This window comes from Gopherus flavomarginatus, chromosome 15, assembly GCF_025201925.1.
Source record: "Gopherus flavomarginatus isolate rGopFla2 chromosome 15, rGopFla2.mat.asm, whole genome shotgun sequence".
NCBI classification, from domain to species: domain Eukaryota; kingdom Metazoa; phylum Chordata; order Testudines; family Testudinidae; genus Gopherus; species Gopherus flavomarginatus.
In genome coordinates, this window is record NC_066631.1 from 19631405 (window position 1) to 19655298 (window position 23894).

A 23894-nucleotide genomic window follows, 5' to 3' on the forward strand; every position below is an offset into this window, starting at 1 on the left:
CCGTTTGAAGCAACAGCTCACAATCCAATAACCAAATCCTACAAAGTGTAACGTGGGCACAGACCTTTTCACCTATTCAGAGCCCCACTGGGGCTCTTGGTGGGAAAGAGAAGTCTGCCTGTACGGCACACCTTGCAGGACTGGGGTTTGAGTTAGAGAAAGGGAACAGGCACATCATATATGCAGTCATTGTTAGAGATGTTACTTTTTTAGAACACGTTTCTTTCCGTACTGGATTAATATTGAAAGGCTTCAAGAAGGAGAGATTTCACTGAAGAGTGAGAAGGGTCATGGGTGTTGAACGTTTCCCTGCAGGGTTTGTTCCTGGTTGAGTAACAGGGCTGCAAACTAGTACTTGAGAAAGCCAGAGAATTCAAAAGAGGAGTAGAAAGTCTAGTATTGGAAAATGATTGGTATGACTTCAAGATTCTCTGTGTTAGTCAGCGTGAAGTCCTTATAGGGGTTCCCAAACTGGGGGCCCTGACCACTTAGGGGGTCACGAGGTGGTTCCGTGGAGGTTGTGAGCTGTCAGCCCCCAGCAGCAAAGCTGAAGCTGGCAGCCCAACGCATGGCCATGCCCAGGGCTGACAACCCCAGCCCCACCATGCCTAGGGGGGTCGCACTCAGAGACTTGCTATGTGAAGGAGGTGACCAACACAAAAAAGTTTGAGAACCACTGTATAGGTGAGTCCTTTAAATAATGCACACAAAGAACAATGATCTCCCGTATCCAGGAAGGGAGGCAAAAGACACTTATCCCTTTGGCATCACACTGAGTTCTTTCAGCACTGTAATTGACTTTGCTCTTAGGGAAGAATCAGGAGACAGGATACAAGGGTCAACTTCAGTTAATTGGACAAATGCTGTTGTCGTTCAGTGATCCAAAAACTGGCTGGACATAGCAGTCAGTGCCAACGTGGAGTTATCAAATACTTCAGTGTAAAAAAGCAGATAGGAATGTCATGATGTTTGCAGAGTAGGAAGGCAGAAAGTATTTTCAGCTGCCATTTTGGAAGAACTTGGATCGTTAGTGCTGAGCTAATGGCTCTGAGGACCTGTCTAGAATAACAAGTCATCTCACTGTTATCGATCTGAATTGCTCCTTATCTTGTATCTGCTCATCTCCAACTAAATTGAAATGTGGAGAAAGAAGAATGTGTTGATTTTCTTCTGTAGTGATAGAAGAGGCCTATCAGGCAATACTGATTTGGAAAAGATTATCCATATGGAAAAAATCCTCCAGACATAATATTTGTAGATTTTAAAAACAAAAGTCTTGAAGAAACTCTGATTTCCCTTTCTTTCCCCAAGTCAAATGTAATCATCTCCTCCTTTAAGAGGAGACTTATCATCAGACCTCTTTCTTCACACTGATGGGAACTTCTGATAATATATTATCAATCTAGTGGGAAAAAACGGAAGCATATCTTGAACTCACTAGCTTATTATTTTTGTCCCTTTATTCTAATTCAGCAGGAGAGGAAAAAAATAATTCATTATTCTACAGGAAGAGATGGTCGTAGAATACTGCAGTCAATCATAGGACTGGAAGGGACCTCAAGAAATCATCTAGTCCAGTCCCCTGCATTCAGTACTTTCCATCAGAAGGAATAATAATTTTTGATTAGGGTTATTAGAAAAATTAGGATGGGACTGAAATGCTTTGTCGGAAAGATCCAGCATTCATAAAGGCAGTCAGTTCTACAGTTGATAATTAGCCTTGTTGCTGAGTAGAGTTAGAGCTAACTCCTAAAACAAAGCTCATGAGTTCAGATGTGTTAGCATCTGAAAAGTGTCTCTCTGCTTATTGTGCCTATATTGAATGAGTAGGTGCCTTTAGTCCATTTCCTGTTGGATGAGGGTTCACACCATACACGCACAAAAAAATCACTACATCTAAACTAGCTGATACCCTTTTTTTAACCCTTTGCCCCCTAGCATCAGGGAGTCTCTGATCCCCCATCTCAGCCGTCAGGGAGTGTCTCCCCCTACGGGATGTTCTCCAGAAGGAGCCATGCTGATGTCAAGAAATCTACACAGAAAGCTCTGGACCCCAAGAAGGACGTCCTGACCCTCCTCAAGCACCTCAAAGCGCTGCTGGATATTGTGGATGGAAGTGACCTGAAGCAATTTTTTGAGATCAACTATTCTCAGATTTACTTTATCTTCTATGAAAATTTTATAACACTGGAAAATAGCTTGAAACAAAAAGGGAACAAATCACAAAGGGAGGAGCTGGACTCTGTTCTGTTTCTTTTTGAAACAACCTGCCAACCTGAAACATATTCTCACCAGTAACTGCACACTGCACCATAGTAACTCTAGCTCAGGAACCAATCCATGCAACAAACCTTGATGCCAACTCTGCCCATGTATCTACACCAGCGACACCATCACAGGACCTAACCAGATCAGCCACACCATCACCGGTTCATTGACCTGCACGTCCACCAATGTAATATATGCCATCATGTGCCAGCAATGCCCCTCTGCTATGTACATTGGCCAAACTAGACAGTCTCTACGGAAAAGGGTAAATGGACACAAATCAGATATTAGGAATGGCAATATACAAAAACCTGTAGGAGAACACTTCAACCTCCCTGGCCACACTATAACAGACCTTAAGGTGGCCATCCTGCAGCAAAAAAACTTCAGGACCAGACTTCAAAGAGAAACTGCTGAGCTTCAGTTCATCTGCAAATTTGACACCATCAGCTCAGGATTGAACAAAGACTGTGAATGGCTTGCCAACTACAGAACCAGTTTCTCCTCCCTTGGTTTTCACACTACAACTGCTAGAACAGGGCCTCATCCTCCCTGATTGAACTAACCTCATTATCTCTAGCTTGCTTGCATATATATACCTGCCCCTGGAAATTTCCACTACATGCATCTGACGAAGTGGGTATTCACCCACGAAAGCTCATACTCCAAAACGTCTGTTAGTCTATAAGGTGACACAGGATTCTTTGCTCCTTTTTTTAACATCCTCCCTAAAAGAAAAACCTGAAGGGGAAATGTAAAAACACATATTCTGAACGATGTGGCATTGGGTTGTGTTCCGAAGGGACTAAAGATGGAGAATCATATTATTAGCAGGCTTGTCTGAGAGAAGGTTTTATTTGGGGAGGAAGGGGGAGAGTGGCAGGGGAGGAGGTAATCTCCCCCAGAACAGAAGGCTGGACTTGATAATTTCTCAAGCTCCATTCCAGCCCTGCATTTCTATGGTTCCCTGATTCTATATGCAGAACTTTCTCACTTGTTTTCCCCCCTCTTTTTCTTCCCTCTTCCCTCCTTTTTCTCAGCATTTCTGACATTCCCCCTATGGCCAGAGGCTAGCAAAGCGCTTAACACATGCTTAAGTTTATGCACATGAGTAATTCACTTGAAGTAATGGGGGGCATTTGTGTGTTGAAACATAAGTACCTGTTTAACTTCTTTGGGATTAGATTGGGGGCAAAATATGCACATATCCAATCATTAAAATAATCTTTATTGATGCTAGTTCTTTTGTTCCATTTCTTGTCTTTTTCATTTGCCATTTGATAGTGATTCTCTATCCCTCTGGCCCCCACCCTGCCTTGTCTTGAAAGGATGAAATCTAATCCCTTCAGAAGTTCTGCAAGGAGTGGTGATGTTTTTTCCTTTTGTTGCTGAAATTAGGAGCCAAGTTTCTGCATGTACATTAGATCCATCTGCAGCTGAAAAGCAAGAGATAAACCCACTACTGGTTCGTTGGAAAGAGACATTCTCTATTAAATACTTTAAAGATTCATGAAGCAACTTTAATTCCATTTGCATTTCTTCCTGGAGGCTAAAGCTGTCAGGAAACTCTAAGTATATTGCATAATCCATTCTGAAACTCAGCGTATTAATGTCTGCAAGCAAAACTCATTCTGATCCTAGCAGATATACAGAAAGAGGGAAAAAGAGACTAGGAAAGATTTTCTTTCTCTGGTAATTCCCAGTGGTGTTAGCCCCTCAGAAAATGGAGTAGCTGAAAACGATTTGGAAGACAGAAAATAAAAGACTGGATCAAATGCAGCTGGAGCAAAAGAGAGCAGGGAAGGGAGGTCCAGATAAAAGAAGCTTTCCTTCTCCTTTTTTGCTTTGGAGTACCAAGGATCATTTGCTTTCTGGTTGGCCTGATTTTTAATGTGTCCTAGTTTTTTGTTAAAGTTTCTGTTACTGCCACGAGGTGTTGAGGTTGGTCTGTAAAGCAAACAGCCTGCATATGTTTCTGCAGCTGAATTTAGACTCTAGAACAGTGGTCCCCAAACTATGGGGCATGCCTCTGTCAGGGGGCACAGAGGAACATCTGGGGGGGAAGTGGCATGGTCGGGCCTAGGCCACCCCCATGGGAGTTAGTGTGGGAGTGCCACCCAGCCCTGCTCTTCCCCCAGCTCCGCTCCGGACCTGCCCCTTTCTCCGTTCCCGGCTGCAGGTCCCCAGCCCTGGCTCTGTCCCTCAGCTCTGGCCCCTGGGCCGTGGCTCGGGTCCCCAATCCAGGGGGTGGGCACAGACACATTCCTTTCATGGTAAGGCGGGAGCAAGAGGTAAAGTTTGGGCACCATTGCTCTAGCTATTGGAAGAAAGTTGGTATGTTGGGAAACTGGCATAACATGAGGGGGAAACTGCATGAAAATTGTTTTTGGGGTAGAGAAAATATTCTGGTGTTGAGCTCCAAGTAACGTTAAGAGGAAGTCCCCTATGGGTTCCTAACCTGAGCTCTGAAATAACCAACCCAGAGAATATCCCCTAGCATTCATCTTCAGTTTTACATAAGCATGCCATATTGGGATTTGGGGAATATTGGGTCTATGACAGGTGCAAGGAGAAGTAATTCATATACTTCAGAGCAGTGCTTAACCACAGTAACAACAAATATTTCCACTTTGTCTAGCTACTCCTGAAGAACGTGCAGTGCAAGAGCCATCATGAAGTGAGAAGATTTTCTAGTATGTTAGATCAGTCTTTTCATTTAGAGGCAAAACACTGCTTTCCAGAAATGTTCCATTAATAGAGGTTAAAGTATTCATTGAAGGAAAGTTAGTATTTCAATTGACATCAATGACTCACTCCAACAGAAACCAATTTTATCTTAACAGAGTGTTTTTTAATAGTGTCCCTCTGCACACCGCAAAGTAAGCACTGAGACAGGAAAACATCCTCGTAAAAGTGAGCAAAAGAAATTGCTGTTAGGTACTAATGCATTAATTTAAGCACCCAATCCAGTGAGAAGTAGAGGGATCAAATGGAGAGGTTTTGTTTTAGGATTGTGTTTGCTTGTTTTTTAATGTGGAATCTTAGCTGCCACTGAACTTGACAGCTAGGGTATAAAAACAGCTTGGTGCTTATGGTGTTTCAGGCCTATCAGTAAACCAGCTATTGAAAAACTCAGCAAATGATCAGGACCAGAAGGTGAAGGAAGATTATTTGAATATCCCAGGCTAAGGTCGTCTGAGCCTTGCACTAGATTTTACGCGTCTATCATTTGCTGTGAGCCACTGTCATAAGTGGGACTGTAAAGTAAACAGAAATCGGTTTCAAACCAAAGTTGTGGCGAGGGTGCACTGTGAAGAACAAGGGGTAGCTCTTCTGTTTGGGATTCCCCTCCATGCGAGTGGCGTGCATGTAAAGATGTTACGTCTTCATTGGCGTTTCTCTTTTCCTGGGCTAGCTGTAGATTTTACAACACATCTCCAATTTATCTGTAATCTCTCCAAATCCTCTTTATCTCCCTCCTTCCATGGCAAGCCATCCCAGGTCGGCAAGGCAGGCCATCACAGCTTTGCCTGCTCTTCCGATCCTTTCTCTGCCAATAGCTCAAGGCGAGGAGGGAAATCTGAGATTGGTGGCACCTCTTTTTTGTGAGCTTTCCTTCCTTACCCACTGGACTTTGGGGAAGTAATTGCTCCATTTCAGGGCTAGTATAACTTCAGACGCTGTGTAATCTTCAGTAAACCTTTGGACCTGACACAGAGAGAAGAAACGACTCTTTTTAGTTTACTTTCATGAGCACTCTATTTACTGTACTTATAAGGCCCCGTTTCTGTGGTATCTGAGCACCTCATAAGTGCTATTATCCCCATTTTACAGAACTGAGGCACAGATAGGCTACGTGATTTGCCTAAAGACACATAGGAACCCAGTGGTGGAGCAAAGAACTAAATCCAGCTCTCTCACATACTAAGTTAATGCCCTAACCACTGCACCATCTTTTCTCTCTAAGCCACTCAGCTCAGTCCTACTCTGCTTAAGGTTTATGAAACGCCTGGGTCTCACTGAATCTGCTCAGAGGCTTAACACAGATATTAACATATAATCACTCTCAAGCTAGCATTACATCATCTCACTGGCATAGTTACTCCTGTATCTGGAACTTTTGGCCTAATTCGGATCTCGCATGAGCATGACACCTGTATAACCCAATTGATTCTGGAGTTGCTCTTGATTTGGGAGCAGTGTAAACAAGATCAGAATCAGACCCATGATACCTTTAATTACAGGTCCTGCTATTCTATTGCATGCTTTCACTAAATACCCCGTGAAACCCTTCAAGGTGTGTGCAGGATCCCATGCCCATAGTGGGAAATCCAGCATATTACATCCTTTTAAGCTGGCGACCCTGCATGCTGCTACATTTTAAATAATGATCCTGATAGACTTCTGATACATGTTGGTATGAGTGAAAGGAGAACTGGGCCCGAAGAAAGGCGGCTTTAACTAGTAGAACTTTTAAAGCTCTTGCAATACTCTGCTCTTGTCCAAGTTACTTTTAGACAACACCAGAATGCTCCTTACACAAAAGCTATGCTCAGTGGTCTTCTCCATAGCACAGATCACTGGCAAGTGGGCTATAAGTAGCTGTGGTAACACCGTAATCGATGACATGGCTGCCCAGTCTCACAGAAAAGAGAGTTGGGATGAGTAGAAATTATGAGCAACGGTTCGTTTTTTAAATTCATAACAGATTTCCAGAGGTTACCCAGCAGTCAAACCATTGTCATCCCCAAAAAACTAACTGCTAATAGTGGGGAAAGAAGTCGTCATTATGCTGAAGTGATGAGCGAAGAGGTCAAAAAGTTTGACAAGAGCAGGAAAAGTCATTTCCTATGGTATCATTAGCTGTATTTTAGAGGATAGGCTCCGTAATTGCTATGATAATTGCAAGTGAATTTTGGCTGTGAGAACACGTAGGTAATTTTTTAAGTTCATGTCTATGTTAGCTGGAGAAGTTTTCAGTAAAATGAGGCAGAATGGTACCGCAGAAGGGGCGCTGACTGGGAGACATAGACGCTCTTCCTGGCTGTGCTGCTCACCTGCTGTGTGAAGCACCCACACCTTAGAGAGCGAGGGAGGTACTAGGGCAGAACAGATGCAGGCAGGGAGGACAGGCTTCATTGGTGATATGGTGCTCACCTGTTTAAAAAAACCCAACACTCTATCACAGCTGATAATAATTATTTTTCCAAGTTCCAATACCGATCCATTCAGATAAAGAGACCTAAAGGGCATTTGCAGTGCTGCCACCTGATAACTCCCAATAATCACTGTCAAACCTGCCTATTTGCATAGGGTGGGCATAGGGATGAGTATTTGGTCCTTTGGACTTTAAGGCTTTGGAAGCGTTGAATTTTGTTGCATTTCTTGCACTGTATTAGATGCACTTTTGTTTTTTTCTCTGACTGACCTCATCGCTGAGACCAGTGCACAAAAAGGGAGCTCACAATGCTCAGAAGGGTGTGCCTTAGGGAATTCCTGTAGCAGATCAGCTGAGCTAGCACATATTTTCAAGTAAGCGTGGGAGAGGTTTCGCACCTTTTACAAAAATTCACTTGTTTTCCAATCCCACCAAAGTACTTTATTTCTGTATTTTCAACAGAAGCAACAAGTTTAATTCACAGCAATAACCTTATCTTGCATTAAATTTACTGTGTTGGTGTAGACAATTAATCCTCAACGTAGGTCTCAGTAGTCTATAAAAATGAGCATAGCAACTGCAGAGGAGATGAGAGAATGGTCTGTGGAGGGCAGGAATGAACCAGTATTTATTCCAGGCTTTCTTTGCTTTATCCAAAACTTCATTTAGGGACTGATTTGTAAATATGGTCTCACAAATTGAGGCGATAAGTTTTGTGAATACATCCATTTGTTTGCAAGCTGGACAGATTCACAAATAACATTTGTGGGTGCAAATTCTTGTTTGCATGGGAAAATATGGTGCTAGCTTGGGTATAAATGGGATTCAGATGAAAAATATTGGGTATAATTTTAGATCTACTTTTAGGCCAGTAAAATATGGGGCTTGAGCCAACTTTCTTTTAAGTCAATTGACTTCATAAGCAGAAGTGAGTCATGGTCTGTAATGTCTTGTTTTCACCTATTTCTGGAGTCTTAGAGTAAAACATATACATTGTAAAGCATTTCATTTTGTATGAAATAATTTTAACCTTGCTGCAACTAAAATCCTCTACAACTTCTGCCTACGTGCAGGCACATGCAAATATATGGTTCTGTTGTCATTAAGGTGATTAAATGTTAGCAGCACTTAACTAGGTGATTTTTCTTCAGGGCTAAAATGGTCTTCATTCGTACCCAAATGGTGTGTACCTGGGGAATGCCGTTCATTACAGTAGATCAGAATGAACAAGTACTCTGTGTCCAAATGCTGGGGAGGAGAGAGATGAAATCCAATCTTCTGCATGTTTAACATCTGTCTCTTACTGGGTTCTAGTTCTCTCCTTGTTCTCTCCAGGTGCAAACAGATGACCTATTTCGATGACCTGCCCCAGATCTCGGTGGTCTTTATTTTTGTAAACGAGGCTCTGTCTGTCATCTTGCGGTCAGTGCACAGTGTTGTGAACCATACCCCATCCCATTTGCTCAAGGAGATCATTCTGGTGGATGACAACAGTGATAACGGTGAATGTCGTTAACACCTGCTTTTTTTCTCTTAAGTCTTTTATCCTGTGTTTTGTAATGAGATTAAATTGTAAATTGAAATAATTTAGTTACTTCTAATTTAAATGTACTTTTCCAAAGTTTGAATGAAACAAGCCTAATCTGAACACATCTGAAATAGCTGAAAGGAGGAACGTCAGAAACCTAACTACAATTTTATAAATAATGGCCCAAATCCTCAGAGGATGTAAATCCCTTAGCTATGATCCGGTTTGCATCAGTGGTGGATCTGGCAGCGACTCCAGGTATACAAAACTCAGTCACGCTAGCAAGAAGCTACTCATGTGGAAAGTCCTATTGACTTCATTGAGACAACTCACGAGCGTAACTACTTAACTAACATGAGTAAGGCCGTACAGTAGAACTTAGTATATTTTATTCTCTTGCTTAAAATTCTTGATAGAAAATGAACCTTCACCAGAGTTGTCTATTTAAAAAAAAAAAAGGATCAGACAGTTTATTTGATCCCCCAAACTTCCAGATTCAGGACTATGTGTCGATTATTAGCTCAGAAGATTAAATAAAGCTATTATACTTACAAAGGAATTCAGAGTTGCTGACTCTCTTTAAGCTTATATTCTGTCTTCATTTACACTGGGATAAATTGGACACATTTCCAGTGAAATTAATGGAATTGTTCCCAGTTTACCTTCGTGTAACTGAGATCTGATTCCAGTTCTGAAACTTTCATTTTTTTTGGTACTCAACAGCTAGTAATTAGAGTGCAAGAATCATACTACAAGAATACGCACAAAGCCAGTCTAATGGTAAAGTAATATAATTAACTAATACAAAAATAGCATGTGTGTTGACTAATATCATTTCTTAGAACTCAAAATGTAGGTCAGCATGATATTTGAGGTGTTAACAGTCATTATGGCTTAATTAGGTTAGTAGCTCTCTTCATAGATTAGAAGAGTTTCAATCAGCAAACAGTGCATTTTTCTGTTATGTTTTAGGTATTTTCTGCTTATTTCAAGCTCTAGGATGCATATCACATCTTAAGACAGCTCCACTTAAAATAAGATCTCAAGTGTCGCATTTTCTTGAAAGCCCAGCAATTTGAACCTTCCTGTATTCGGATACTTCTCTTTCTCAGGAACCTCAAAAGAGAAACTAAAAAAAAAAAAAAAGACCTGGAAATACTTGATCAGATTCTGCTCTCAGTTATACCAATGTAGGTATAGAATCATTTAATGGAGTTACTCGGGATTTACATGAACGTAACAGAGCAGAATCTGACCCAGTGTCGCTGAGGCAGCTTTTGTGGCTAGTCTCCATGGCTGAAGATTAACCAGATCCTTTGATCTGTCTGGAAATTATTCCTATCTCTAACATAAGCCATGAGAATGGAGGACTCTAATATCACATAAGCCACTATAAGTTTATCTAGCATTTAAAAAAAGAAAGTATGGTAAATAAAATGTAGTGTAGTAATAATAATAGACCAGGCTGAACTTCTTAAAGTACAAAGATCTTTATTCATAATTAGTCCATTTATAAATGTATTGAAGTGAAGGCGAGTAGCATGGCTGATGAGTTCTGAATCACATGTAGGTGAATGAGTGGAAAGTGACACCGATGGGAAGGGATCTGTTTAGATATACAGTATCAGATTCCATTTTAAGAGGATGGTTTGGGGGAGAGGGCTTCTGAATTACATTTAAGTTCAAACCCTTAAACTTGGGTCCTGCTTCTGATCTTTCTTAAGGCCCAGTCTAAAGAACATTGAAGTCAATGGAAAGACTCTTGTTGACTGGTGTAAATCAAGAGTAACTCCACTGATGGCAATTGAGTTGCGCTGGTGGGTGTTCAGAATCAGGCTCACAGAGACTGTCAGAAGTTGTTAGGGGACTTGCACAGTAATCATTATTTTAAAACTAATTGAAACTTGATGTTCTCTAAACATTAGACAAAATCCTGAGCAGTGCTGAGTCATCTGCAGATTCCCAAGTGGCCCAATACTGAGGGTCTTATTTAGGCAAAATGCCTATAAAAGTCAGTGTATAAAATCTGATATTAGTCCGGAGTAACACCATTGATTTGCATGGGATTACTCTGGGTTTACATCACTGTAACTCAGAACAGAATTTAGGCCAAGCCAAGACCGTAGAACTGGGCCCGTGGAAGCTGCACATGCCTAGCACCTCTCGGAATGAGGCCAATTCTTCGGGAAAGTCTCAGCCTCAGAATTATTTTTGTGTCCATGGGCTTAAAAATGTTTGTTCCAGGGTAAATCATATTTAAATAAAATATTATGTGGTGACTATATATTCTCAGTGGAACTCTCTTTTGAGAGCGTGTGTGTGTGTGTGTGTGTCTTTTTTACAGTTGAGCTGAAGTTTAATCTGGACCAGTATGTCAATAAGAGATACCCAGGCCTGGTGAAGATAGTACGCAATAACAAACGGGAAGGACTGATTCGAGCCAGAATCCAAGGCTGGAAAGCAGCAACTTCTCCGATCGTTGGTTTCTTCGATGCTCATGTTGAGTTCAACACTGGCTGGTAAGGCATTTTGATGGCAACATGGATGTCTTTACATGCGGGATTTCCCACAGGGAGAGTATGCTGCAGTGCAAACAGCGGCGCTATTACACTGCACGCTACTTCCCAAAGTTTGTAAATGAGATTTTCTCAGTGACGGGAGCCAAAGAATTCCAGTGATGAGCTCGCTCTAGGCTTGGGAGCGTTAGCAGTTTAATTTGAATAATGTTCTTGGTTGTTGCAACGTTACAGAATGTTGAAGTCTCCTGCAATGGTTGCCAGATCCATTAAGGACTGTCATTCTAGCTCCTATGCAGTTCAACGTACAGGGAAACAATTTGCATGGAAATCAATCCCTGAAGTGAGCAAATGGCGAAAAACCGTTAAACAAGTTCTGTGCTCAAGGACATTTTAAAAATAGATTGTCGAGTACTTTCATTTCATTGTGTTTTGTTTACTCTCCATTGTTTGTAATTTCCTTCTAGAAGCTTGAATATAAACATGATTTTTTTCTATATATTTTCTTGCATTTACATTTTGGGGGAAAATTGAATTATTTCCTATGTTTCTAATGCATCTTGAAAACAGTATGCCTCTTTTTGTTTGTTTTCCAAACCAACAACTCTAATGATGTGAGCATAGCTCTGAGTTTAATGGGCTAGATTCTCAGGTGGGGTAAATCTTTGAAGCTCCATTCACTTCAGTGGGGTCAAGCCAGATTACACCAATATCTGTTGTGATATAACTCCTGAAGAACCAACAGAGAGAGCACAAGAGCAGAAAACACTATTTTGCCATAAGTTACGCTGAACCTTACAGTGTATTTCTTTTAAAAGAACACAAATTGGCAACAGGATTGAGTTTATTAAGAAAATAATCCATATGTTAATTAATTTCCCAATAGGTAGCACTGTTGGAAGTAGGTTATGAATGGACTCAGCTGAGAAAGGACAGCTGGGACATATAGAGTGAATGTCTTTCCAAAAAAAACCAAACAAACAAGGAACTAATTGTTGATTAGGAAACACCACTGTGCGGTTAAGTGTTTGTGTTTTGGGGTCTGGGAGGAAGTTGAAAAAAAAACAATACCCAGAAAGTAGCTCTAGGTATAGCCAAGGAGTATCCTCTGGGAGACGCTTGACTGCAACCGCCCTGTAGATTTTGGAGGGCAGTTATTTTTTGTTGATACTTTTGCATCTCACAAGTCTTTATAAAATAAAAGCTGCAATAAAATAAGCTCTGTCGCACTGCAGCTGATGGGACTTTTCTTGGACTGTTTCACACGAGGCACTACAATTACACAGAGAGCGATTCCTGTGCCTGTGGTAACAATGTTAGACTAGCTCATGCTTTGTTTTTTAACCAGCGGATACACAGTGTCACTTCAAGTGATCTTGGTTGTCAGTGGGAGGCCATGTTGGCTACTGAACAGGGCAGAGGCCTGGGTTCTGGTCCTGGCACTTAGCCTATCTGAGTCTCTGTTTCTCTTTCCATACAGCGAGGAAAATGGTGCTGATCTCCTTTGTAAGGACTTTGAGATCTACTGCTGGAAAAGGCTGTGTAAAAGCTAGGTGGTGTAACTACCCAATAAGAGGGGGTTGTTGTTTTCTTAAAGCTTCTTGTTTTGTAGTAATGTCATGGAGGATCAAGGTCAGCCTGGGCAGAACCTAATACAGTAAATGAGACTGTGTTAAGGTGACCAGATGTCCCGATATTTAATCTTTTGTTCTGCATCCCGATCAATGTATGATCGGGATGCCATTTGTCCCGATATTCAGGTAAGGAGGCGAGTGGGAGGGAGGCAGCCAAAGGGGAGGGGAGGGAAAAAATTGCAGCCAAGCTCCCCACTCCATGCCTCCTTCTCCCCGCTCCCACCAGCTCCCACCAGCACACCGCATCCCTGCTTTTCCCCTCTGCCCAGTGCTTCCCACCTCCTAAAAGCTGTTTTGTGGCACTTAGTGCTTTCCAAGGGGGAGGAGCGGGGACGCTGTGCGCTCAGGGGAGGAGGTGGAGAAGAGGCAGGGCAGGGGTGAGGACTTGAGGGAAAGGGGTGGAATGGGGGCGGAGCGAGGGCAGATGCTTGGGTGGGAAGAGGCGGGGGGTGAGCAAGCACCTATCCAGCCGAGGGGAAGTTGGTGCCGTCGGGATGAGTGGAGGTTGGGGAGGGTGAAAAGGCTAGTGAATGGCAGGCGGGCGGGATGAGGAGGCAAGCGGTGGGTGGGGGACTGAGGAGGGATGCAGCAAGCCAGCAGGAGGCCCGGGGATGAGGAAGGGCGTGGGGGGGGGGCTGAATAGGGAGGGGGCAGAACCTGGGGCAGAGTGGGGGCAGAGCCTGGGAGGAGCGGGACTGTGTGCGGGGCTGACGGCACCCCAGTGTGTCCCGATATTTTAGTGTTGTGATCTGGTCACCCTACTGTGTGTATACTATTTAAAAGCCTCTATGGAGCAGCGTACCCATTCTGCTATGTGCTCCTCTCAACATGTGCTTAACTCCCATTATTACCACTCAGTCTGAATCTGCAGCTACTTTGAGAGCATTGCCCCCTTTTGTGAGAGCTCTGCTCAGGCAGTCGCTGCAGAGTCGAAAGCAATCAGAGTAGCAAACACACATCAGAAGGATAACTTATCCCTTTGCTTCAGAGGCACAAGTGGAGGGCAACATCACTGCTACTTTATCTTACTCCTATTCCCGCTCCCCTTCAAATCATGGGCGTGTCTACAACCATCTCCACCACTGATATAGTAGCCACTCCCGTTGCTTTTCCCATTCCAGCCAATACGGACTTAAAGGAGCTTCTGTCAGTTTATCTTCCTGCTTCATTTTTCAAATGGAGTTACTGTTAAGTACTTGGTGTGTTACTCGCACCCCTTATCAAGACAAGGAATGGAAGATTCCAGCCCTGGGATTCAATCCTAAATCTTTCACATGCCAGAGCAAGGCATTACCCCATCTACATTCTCTCATTAAGGTTCTGGTCTTGTAGGAACTACTTTTTCCAGATTGCAAATCTATAATGTGCTCAGATGTCACGTGAGTTGTTTCCATTGAGACCCTGCATACCTTGTCTTTTTGAGGAGACTGAACAGAAAACGTGGCTTTTCCCGCGGAAAAAAGCTCTGGCTTTGTGCTCAGTTTGTGGTGTAACCAGCGAGTGGTGTGGCTATAATGCAGTCTGCTTGTGACTGGCAAAGGAGAGTCTTCCAAGTATCACTTTGGGAGGTAGACTGGTGCACAAATGTAAAGAAACCCACCGCAGTGAGAACATAAAGGGGGAACAGAGTACAAAATTGCCCCTTAGTGATGAAGGGCCAAGTTCAGCCTTGGTGGAAGTGGGTGCAGGTCTCTTGACTTCAGTGAAGTTGCACCAGCATACAGGGCCACCCAGAGGATTCAGGGGGCCTGGGGCAAAGCAATTTTGGGGGCCCCTTCCATAAAAAAAGTTGCAATACTATAGAATACTATATTCTCATGGGGGCCCCTCTGGGACCTGGGGCAAATTGCCCCACTTGCCCCCCCCCCCCCCCCCCCCCCCCGGGCAGCCCTGCCAGCATAAATCAAGCTGAATATGGCCAAAGGTTTCAGAATTGTGAAGAACAATCTGGGGCAAATATTTAGAAGTCTGATGATCCTCCCGGATCTCTCCTCGTCTGGTTGTTGGAGACATATTGCTGCTTTCCATTTGAGGAAACTAAGGTTTCTTTTAATATATTCTCAATTGGACTTCTTTTCCCTTCCCAACTTTACCCTGTGTTATTGTCCCGATCCTGACTCACTCTTCAGTAGATGTAAATAGCTTCAGTGGAGCAACAGTGATTTACACCAGCTGAGGAACTGACCCCTTAGGTGTTTCTCTGGCTTATTAATCAAGCCGTGCTACAGTACATGTTATGAGACAGTCCATCACGTCCTCAGTAGACACAAGGACATGGCAACTGGCTACTAAATGGTCCAGCATAACATTAACAGAATAGCACTGAAAGGAAAAGAGACTGAAGTTATGTGAACAGATTTTTTTTTGGGAGAATGTCAACATTTTTGCAAGGGTCAAGTAAATTCCAGTCTCTACTGTTGACACTCAGAGGATGCAAGACTGAGATAGTAAATGTACACTAGGACTTAATCACACTAGGCTGGTCCCTGAATGTCATCAAAATAGAGCATAGGTGAGAGTCACAGTTTGATTCAGCTGAAGTAGCCAGTGATTTGGAAGGCAAGTCTTTTATATTAATCAGAAGAAAGATGATGAGACTGTGACTTGGATATTGAACATAAATGATCTCATATGTTTAAACACTTTTTCTAATCAAACAAAATGAAAATGAAGTGGTGGTGTGTATTTTAAAAGAAAGCAAGTCATTGATGATATTAGTATGTGAAATGAATATTTGGCCTCAAAACAGAGCAGTGTTATTTGCCTCTGGGCCTTTTTTTACATATTCATTTTCTCTATCGGGTCTGTACGGTATGTGGTTACTGCATTTGCAAACATCATAGAATTATGGAAATGTAGGGACCTTGAAAGGTCATCTGATCAAGCCCCCTGTGCTGACTCAGGACCAAGTAAGCTTAGACGTCCTGACAGGTGTTTGTCCAACCTGTTCTTCAAAACCTCCAGTGATGCGGATTCTACAACTTCCCTCGGAAGCCTGTTCCAGAGCTTAACTACCCTTATAGTTAGAAAGCTTTTCCTAATATCTAATCTAAATCTTGCCTGCTGTGGATTAAGCTGATTACTTCTTGTCCTACCGTCAGTGGACATAGAGAACAATTGATCACTGTTCTCTTTATAACAGCCCTTAACATATTTGAATACTGTTATCAGGTTCACCCTCAATCTTGTTTTCTAAAGACTAAACATTCCCAGTTTTTTTTTAACCTTTCTTTATATATCTGGTTTTCTAAACCTTTTATCATTTTTGTTGCTGTCCTCTAAACTCTCTCTAATTTTATCCACATCCTTCCAAAAATGTGGTGCCCACAATTGGACACATTATTCCAGCCGAGGCCTCACCAGTGCTGAGTAGAATGGGACAATTGCCTCCCGTGTCTTAACCCCAGAATGATATTAGCCTTTTTCACAACATTGTAGATTCTTTTACAATTTGTGATCCGTTACACCCCCAGCTCCCTTTTAGCAGCATGAACACCTAGCCAGTTATTCCCCATATTGTAATTATGCATTTGCTTTTTCCTTCCTAAGTATACTTTGCTCGTCTTTACTGAATTTAATCTTGTTGAATTCAGACCAATTCTCCAATTTGTCAAGATCCTTTTGAATTCTAATCCTGTTCTCCCAAATGCTTACAATACCTCCCAGCTTGGTATCACTTGCAGATTTTAGAAGTATGCTCTCCACTCCGTTATCCAGGTCATTAATGAAAGTCTTGAATAGTATTGGACCCAGCACTGACCCCTGTGGTACTCCAGTCGGTATGTCCTCCCAGTTTGACAGTGAACCGTTGACAACTACTTTTTAAATCTACAGTCTTGATGTAGGAACTCAGAATAATTACATATTCAAGTTATCCTTGAGTTGATAGGTTATTGTTGTTATTAGGGTTGAGCCAACCTGAAAATGGGCAATGAACAGAAGGTTCAGTTTCTCTCTGAGGCTGTTGAGTGACCACTAAGCTTCTCTGAGACAGCAGTGCAGGTTGATCCATTCCTGGGTCACAGCAGTAATATCCATGTTTCCAACTACAGAGTCAGCTGGAGGATCTGAAAACCTTCAGCTTTTCACAGTCATTTGTTGTTTGTGGACTTTTCCATTCTGATCACCACTCCAGTGTCTAAGCTCCTCACAGATATCCATGAATATATCCACACAGCATCCCAGTAAGTTCCCAGTAGGAGAACTGGGAAATTGTGACTAACCCAGATTCACACAGAAAATCTGTGGCAGAGCTGGGAATTGGACCCACACCTCTTGAATCCCAATCCAGTGGCTTAACTACAAGCCCATCCCTCCGTCTCTGTATCATTATTGCTCAGGGCTGCATCGAACTACTGGGTTGTAGGAATCAGTGTTTCTGTACTGTGGAGTAAATCAAACATCATTAATGATGGTTTGTTGTTCTAATGGCTGGTTTTGAATGGAACCAAAGAGTCCCAGTGGATTGAGTCACTGATTGATAAAGGTGAACATTCCATGCGAACTCATGACTGAAAAACTCAGCATAGACCATCTTTACTTGCTTATCGTGATCTCGCCAGCACAGGGCTGGTTTACCTTCTGCACAGTGACTCGGCGGGTTGATTCACAGAAAATCACCATTGTGCATGGTGTTTTCCATTATATTGCACTGCACCATTTTGTAGGCTTTTGCAGCATAACTCTCCCAGGAGACTGAGTATAGTCTTGTAGGAGGTAAAAAATAGGCTGAAAGCTGGCGGGTCAAATTAACTATTGAATTATTCAAATTGTGCTGTGCTTAATTGCTACATCTTTTGCATCTTAGGTGCTGAAATATATTAGTGCAGGCCAGAGATTTTCTATTGACCCATTCCCCATAAGAGTTTCTTTAGTGTGAGCTGATACTACTTCTGTGGCAGAAATAAGTGGAGAGGACTGGCTAAGAGGGAGGCCATTACCATTAATTCTCAGATGGAGCTTTTAATTAGAATCCTGCAATAATTTCACCAAACAGTTCTTCTGTAAAATTCCACCTGCCCTGCAGTAAATGTTCTTCTTTTTTACAGGAACTCAACGTTAATCAATGGAAGTCAGCCTGCAGGGCTGAAAATCTCTGCAAAACAGATGGAACTGTTAGGTCCAAAACTGCAAATACATATGTGGATACCCAGGGCCAGATCCTTGCCCTCATCCTCTCTGGCTGCTCTGATCCATAGCCAGAAAGCCAGTTACTGGGGCATTCTGCTAAAGGGGAATCCCCAGATGGCATAGAGGTGGATATACTGACCCAAAGCCCCCTGCTATTCAGAGCTTCTTGTATAGGGGGAGGGAGGGGCTGGGGACATGGCCCAAGCAGAAGGGGCATGGCTGGAGTACTTGCACTCAAAATTTTCTTGGCTGCTGGTGCAGCCCATTGAGCACTATGGCAGCTGGATGCAACTCAGAAGAGCTATATACCAGGGTTGGGTGGAAGCATAAAGCCAGTGATGCTCCTCACTCCCAGCTGCACCAGTTTCAGCACCAGTGTAGCTTGAGGATCTGGCCTCCACAGGCTCACAAGCTTGTATAAGAGGCGGAGACTTCTTTACCTTTCTGTACATTTGGAATTCCCCCACATAAGTTCCGTGGGCTCAGATCCCAATCAATTTCTGGATGCCCTAGGGGTATGTGGCAGGGAATCAGCCTATCTGTGTTTGATATTTTTTTCTCTGCTTATGTCTTTTAAAAATTTCACAGCTATTTCTCATTTTCCGTCTCCTTCTCTTTTTATAGGGAACACACACATAGCAGGAAGACACAGGAGTACAATAGGCTTTGAAAGAAGTTGACCTAGGAAGAGTAACTGGGAACAGAGAGTTCTGGTGAGATAAGGAGGGAAGGTCAAGGGTGAGATACTGGGAGAGGGCTGCAAAAGAATAGAATGCACAGAAGTTACAGGATGATGTCAGTGTTTTAACAATGTAACATTGTGTTGAGCCACACACAAAGGGCCCTCCGATGCATCGTGCCGCTCGTGCTCCGGCCCAGGGGAGTTGTGCAGTCACGTATGAGAGAAGAATTAGGCCCACATCGTTCAGTTGTGTCTCCCTGCAGCTTAGTGGAGCTCTGCATTCACTCTGTATATGCCAACTTTCTTTCCACGCCTTCTGTGCTTTTTATGTAGATGCACCCCGTTTTCCAATTAAACAACACACTCATGGCTTTAGGTTACAACCACTGCACAGTTAACTGGATTACAAAGGATGTGGAGCATAACATAGCATCCCATCTTTGAGATGGAGCAAGAGAGAGTAGGACGACAGAGAGGAAAGAACTTGAATTACGTTATTGGGGAGGGGGGTCCATAAAGAGTGCTGGGATCCATAAAAGGAGACATAATAGCTTGCTTTCCATCATAGTTGTGTCTAAGCCCTAAATGGAGTTATGTAGTACTGTAGTAATTAAAGTGCTAGAGAATGGAGTGTTGCCATAAAAAGTAGGGGGTAAAAGGAGTTCATCAAGAGATTTCAATATACAAAGAGACCGAGAGAGCTTAGTACAGTAGAAAGGATCCGGGACATGAGCTATGTATCCTGTTGATCTGTAACTAGCGCAGTCCATCTTTGGAGAGTATCTCCAGAAGCAGGTGTTCATTAAGATCCATATTTTCTACACTGTAAAAGAAGTTAGAGGGAACCAAGCTTTCAGTATAGCTTTGTGGGGCCCCAGGTCTGGGGATACGATTTGAGACCTGTTGTTTTATACATGAATGTGTAGTGCATTATGTTGTGCTGGGATTCTCAGAATGTACTTTAAAGGAAGGAAAAGGCTGATTTCCTAGTAATCAATAACTGACCTGGAGACAATGCTGAGGCTGTTTTACTCAGCCACTTTTATTATTCCGGGTCTGCTTTTGTGGGGACCTGCAGGATGTTATAGAGATGTTTTTCACCCTATTATAAAATTTTGCTCCTTAACAATCTTGGGCAAAAAGCTGTGGACCAAATTCCACCATCATTTGAAACCTGCATCACCAGAATGAAATCAATGAGGTGATATGGCATGTCTAGGGACAGATGTAAAACCTATGGCTCTTTGGTTCCCAGTTGTGAAAAGCCCCTTTATGCTCACCCTTTGCTTATAGCATCATCCCTCTATAACTCTAAGATTGCAAATAGAGAGTTCACAGTAAGTGTGTGCTTTGCAATGCACTTATTCCATAAGGAACAATTGGGAACTTCTCCAAAGTAATTCCTAGAGTACATCTTTTAGAAAAGAAAATCTAATCTGGATTTTAAAATAGTCAATTATGGAGAATCCATCACAACCCTGGTAAATTGTCCAATGGTTAATTACCGTCACTGTTAAAAATTTACACTTTATTTCTTCTCTGAATATGTGTAGCTTCAATTTCCAGCTGTTGGATCACATTACACCTTTCTCTGCTAGACCGAAGAGCCCATTATCAAATATTTGTAGGTACTTACAGACTGTAATCATGTCACCCTTTAACCTTCTATTTGTTAAGCTAAATAAATGAAGCTTGTAGAGTCTATCACTGTAAGACTTTCTTCCAGTCTTCGGAACTTCCTCAGTACTTCAAGCTTATTGAAAATCAACATTAGTGGTCCAGCAAGCTCCTCAGCTAGCTCTATAAACAGTCTTCAATGCAAGTTATCTGAAACTGCTAATTTAAAAATGTCTGATTATGGTAACTTCTGTTTAACATCTTCCAGAAATAATAGTGGAATGGAAATAGAGTTATTATCTTCATATCATAGAAGTGTAGGACTGTAAGGAATCTCGAGAGGTCATCTAGACTAGTCCTCTGCATGAGACTATATCATTTGTTTTTCCCCAAATACAGAATATTCATTAAACACTTCTGCCCTTTCTGCATTATTTTTGATAATTCTACCATTCCATTTATATCTAGTAATGGACCAATTCTTTTTCTTCCTGATATATTTAAAAGCCACCTTCATATTGTCCTTAACTCTGCTGGCCATAGATTTCTCCATATGTCCCTTTGCTTCCCTTATCAACTTCCTACAATTCCTAACTTCTGATTTATAGTCATCACTATCAACTTCCCCTTTTTTTCTATTCAGTATATATTCTTTTTAATATTTTTTTACAACTGCCTTCACTTCCCCTCTAAACTGGACCAGCTTTTTAACAAACACAGTCTTCCTCATCAGTTGTAAGATTCTGGCTTTGGGGGCATCTACTAAAGTATTTTTAAATGATTTCCAATTATCACTCATACTTTCCTGTTTAAATTCTTCCTCCCAGCTGATTTAGATTATTTTTTTTTTAGCTTTGTGAAATTGGCCCTATTAAAGCACCACATATATATATATATATATATATATATATATATATATATATATATATATATATATATATATATATATACTGGTCTCAACTTTATTTTGCATGCACATTACCAACACTACTGTTAGTTTTTAGTTCTGTGATCAGTTCCTCTTTATCTGTTAGGACAAGGTCTGATAAAGTATCCCCCATGTTGGCTGCAACACTTTTTGAATGAGGAAATTATCATTTAAAATGTTTAGAAATTCCAAGGATGCTTTCATTCTGACAGCATGAGACCCTCCAACATTGTCACTCAAATTGAGTCCTCCATGATTGCACGGCATCTAGAAAACTTCTTTTTCCAAAGCATTTATCAGTCATTTAGGATCAATTTTGTAGCTTAATGGAGTACATGTTTCAGACAGCAGAAGTGTACTGAAATTACTTAGATGAATAAAGAGAGAAGCATACAGCATATGCCATGTGGGCTTTTGAGATTTATGAGGCAGTGCCAGCATACGTACGGAGGACAAGCCAGAAAAGCAGCTCCAACTATTCATCTACCTAAACAACATAGAATACTTACTGAAGCATCCTCATTGCTTTTCAGTGATGCAGACAAGAGCTATTCAGATTTGGCAGCTAAACAATTGATCTTTAACTCTGAAGCAGGCGTGTTCTGCAGTGTTCACTCTATTCTGGCTGGTGGGCTGCAGGTCTGAAATCTCGAAGGGCAGGTCAGAAAAGCTGATAAAGATGTCAGGTGAAACAGATGGGGAATTTCCTCTCTTCTCTTGCAATGCGAGGAAATGATTTTTTTGAACTCTCTGAGCACTTAATTACTGCACAGACATACCTAGGGTAATATTTATTTGACTATCTTAAATGGAGAAATGTGTCTCAATAGATTTATTGTTCTATGTACAATAAAATATATTGCCAGTGAAATTTAAGACTGCATATAAAATCAAGGGGAAAACAAGCTTTCTGTTTACACAGATTGTTTTTCTAAAAATATTTGAATGACATTAACACCCCATTATGCCAGGCACTGAACAACCATCAGAAATACAGTCCCTGTCCCAGTGAGCTTAAAATCTAAGACAGAAAAGCGTGGGAGGGCAAACAGGCACACACAGGTGAAGTGACTTGTTCAAGGTCACAGAGCAGGTCAGTGGCAGAGCCAAGAATAGCACCTGCATCCACTGAGTTCCAGTTTACTGCCCTGTCTGCTGGACCATGATGTCTCTAATCTGAGAATATGCTGAAACTACTTCTAGACCAGTGGTTCCCAAACTGGGGTTCATGAACCCCAGGGGGTTCGCAAAATGTTACAGGAGGTTCTCGGGAAAAGAATCCCTAATGGCGGACAGAGCTGTCCCTAGGGACTCCAGGCAGCACAGGGCCAGCAGCCTGGAGCCCCTGGACTTCCAAGAGCTAAGCAGATCAAAGCAAACACACCTATCACACTGACGCGATTTAAACTTGAAGACTCCATATAAGAAACGGAAAGGGAGGTGAATATTTTTTGCTGTTTTTTAAATTAAATAGGCAGCTAGTATTGCTTGTAAAATTATTATGAAGAACAAATTTAAAGCTTTGTTGTAATGTGCGTTGTTTTCCTGGACTGCTCAAAACCTGAAGGCTTGTAGGAGGAACTCTTTGAGTTGGCTTGTTAAATCCCTTCCTGCTGTTCCACATCTGATACTCCTTGATGAAACATAGGAGCCTTGTCTTATAACAGGCTTATTCAAAGTGATACAAGCTATGAAAGAAAGATCTTGGAAGAGTGTTGCCATTTTCATAATATAATAAAAATACTGTAATGATAAATAATAATTAATACTAAATAGCGTGTAATAAGCATGTCATAAAAACAAATTTTATATTTCCAAGATCACTGCTTTTATAATTTATACTCCGGTAAAGGAGAAAAACCCTGGAAATATTCATTTTTAAGAGGGGGTTCGCGAGACTTGATGTGTTAGTGAAAGGGGTTCATAGGCTGTTAAAGTTCTGGAACCACTGTTCTAGACTATATCAGCTCAGAACTATTTGAGATGTGAGAGGAGCTGGAGATGTACTGAATGAATATTCAGATGGTGTAAATTGGCCTCACTCCACTGAAGTCCATGGAGCTACATCAGTTCACAAAAGCTCAGAATCTGGCCTGTATCGTATTTATGATTTCTGTTGGATCACATGTTTTTATTTCTATGTTACACCTTTAAAAACAGCTGCTTGATGTCTGCGGGTGGCCTGACTTTCTTAAAGGCTATATTATAGTCTTGCAGCACATTGAAGATCTCACTTCGAACCTGCTTTATCAGTGCTTTGGGTAAAAGCTATTGTTTTTAGTGATGTAGCTTTGTGAAAAATCAGGCTTTCCAATAGTTTCCTTTTGGCACCAACTCCTTGACAATCTGACAAACTTGAATATAAAGCATATAATTCCTGTTCCCACTGATTTTCCTTTTGCATTTGATATGCTGTGAATTGGCCACTATCAG

The 23894-nt window shown here is 41.8% G+C and overlaps 1 protein-coding gene across 1 annotated transcript in view; it reads left to right on the forward strand.

Annotated features, from left to right (window-relative positions):
* The window catches only part of GALNT9 (polypeptide N-acetylgalactosaminyltransferase 9), a 214411-nt gene that overhangs the window by 69138 nt on the left and 121379 nt on the right, over positions 1-23894 (forward strand). The window contains exons 3-4 of the mRNA XM_050924109.1: positions 8762-8928; positions 11299-11473. Of these exons, the coding sequence (XP_050780066.1) occupies positions 8762-8928; positions 11299-11473 (342 nt within the window). The remainder of the gene's footprint in view (positions 1-8761; positions 8929-11298; positions 11474-23894) is intronic.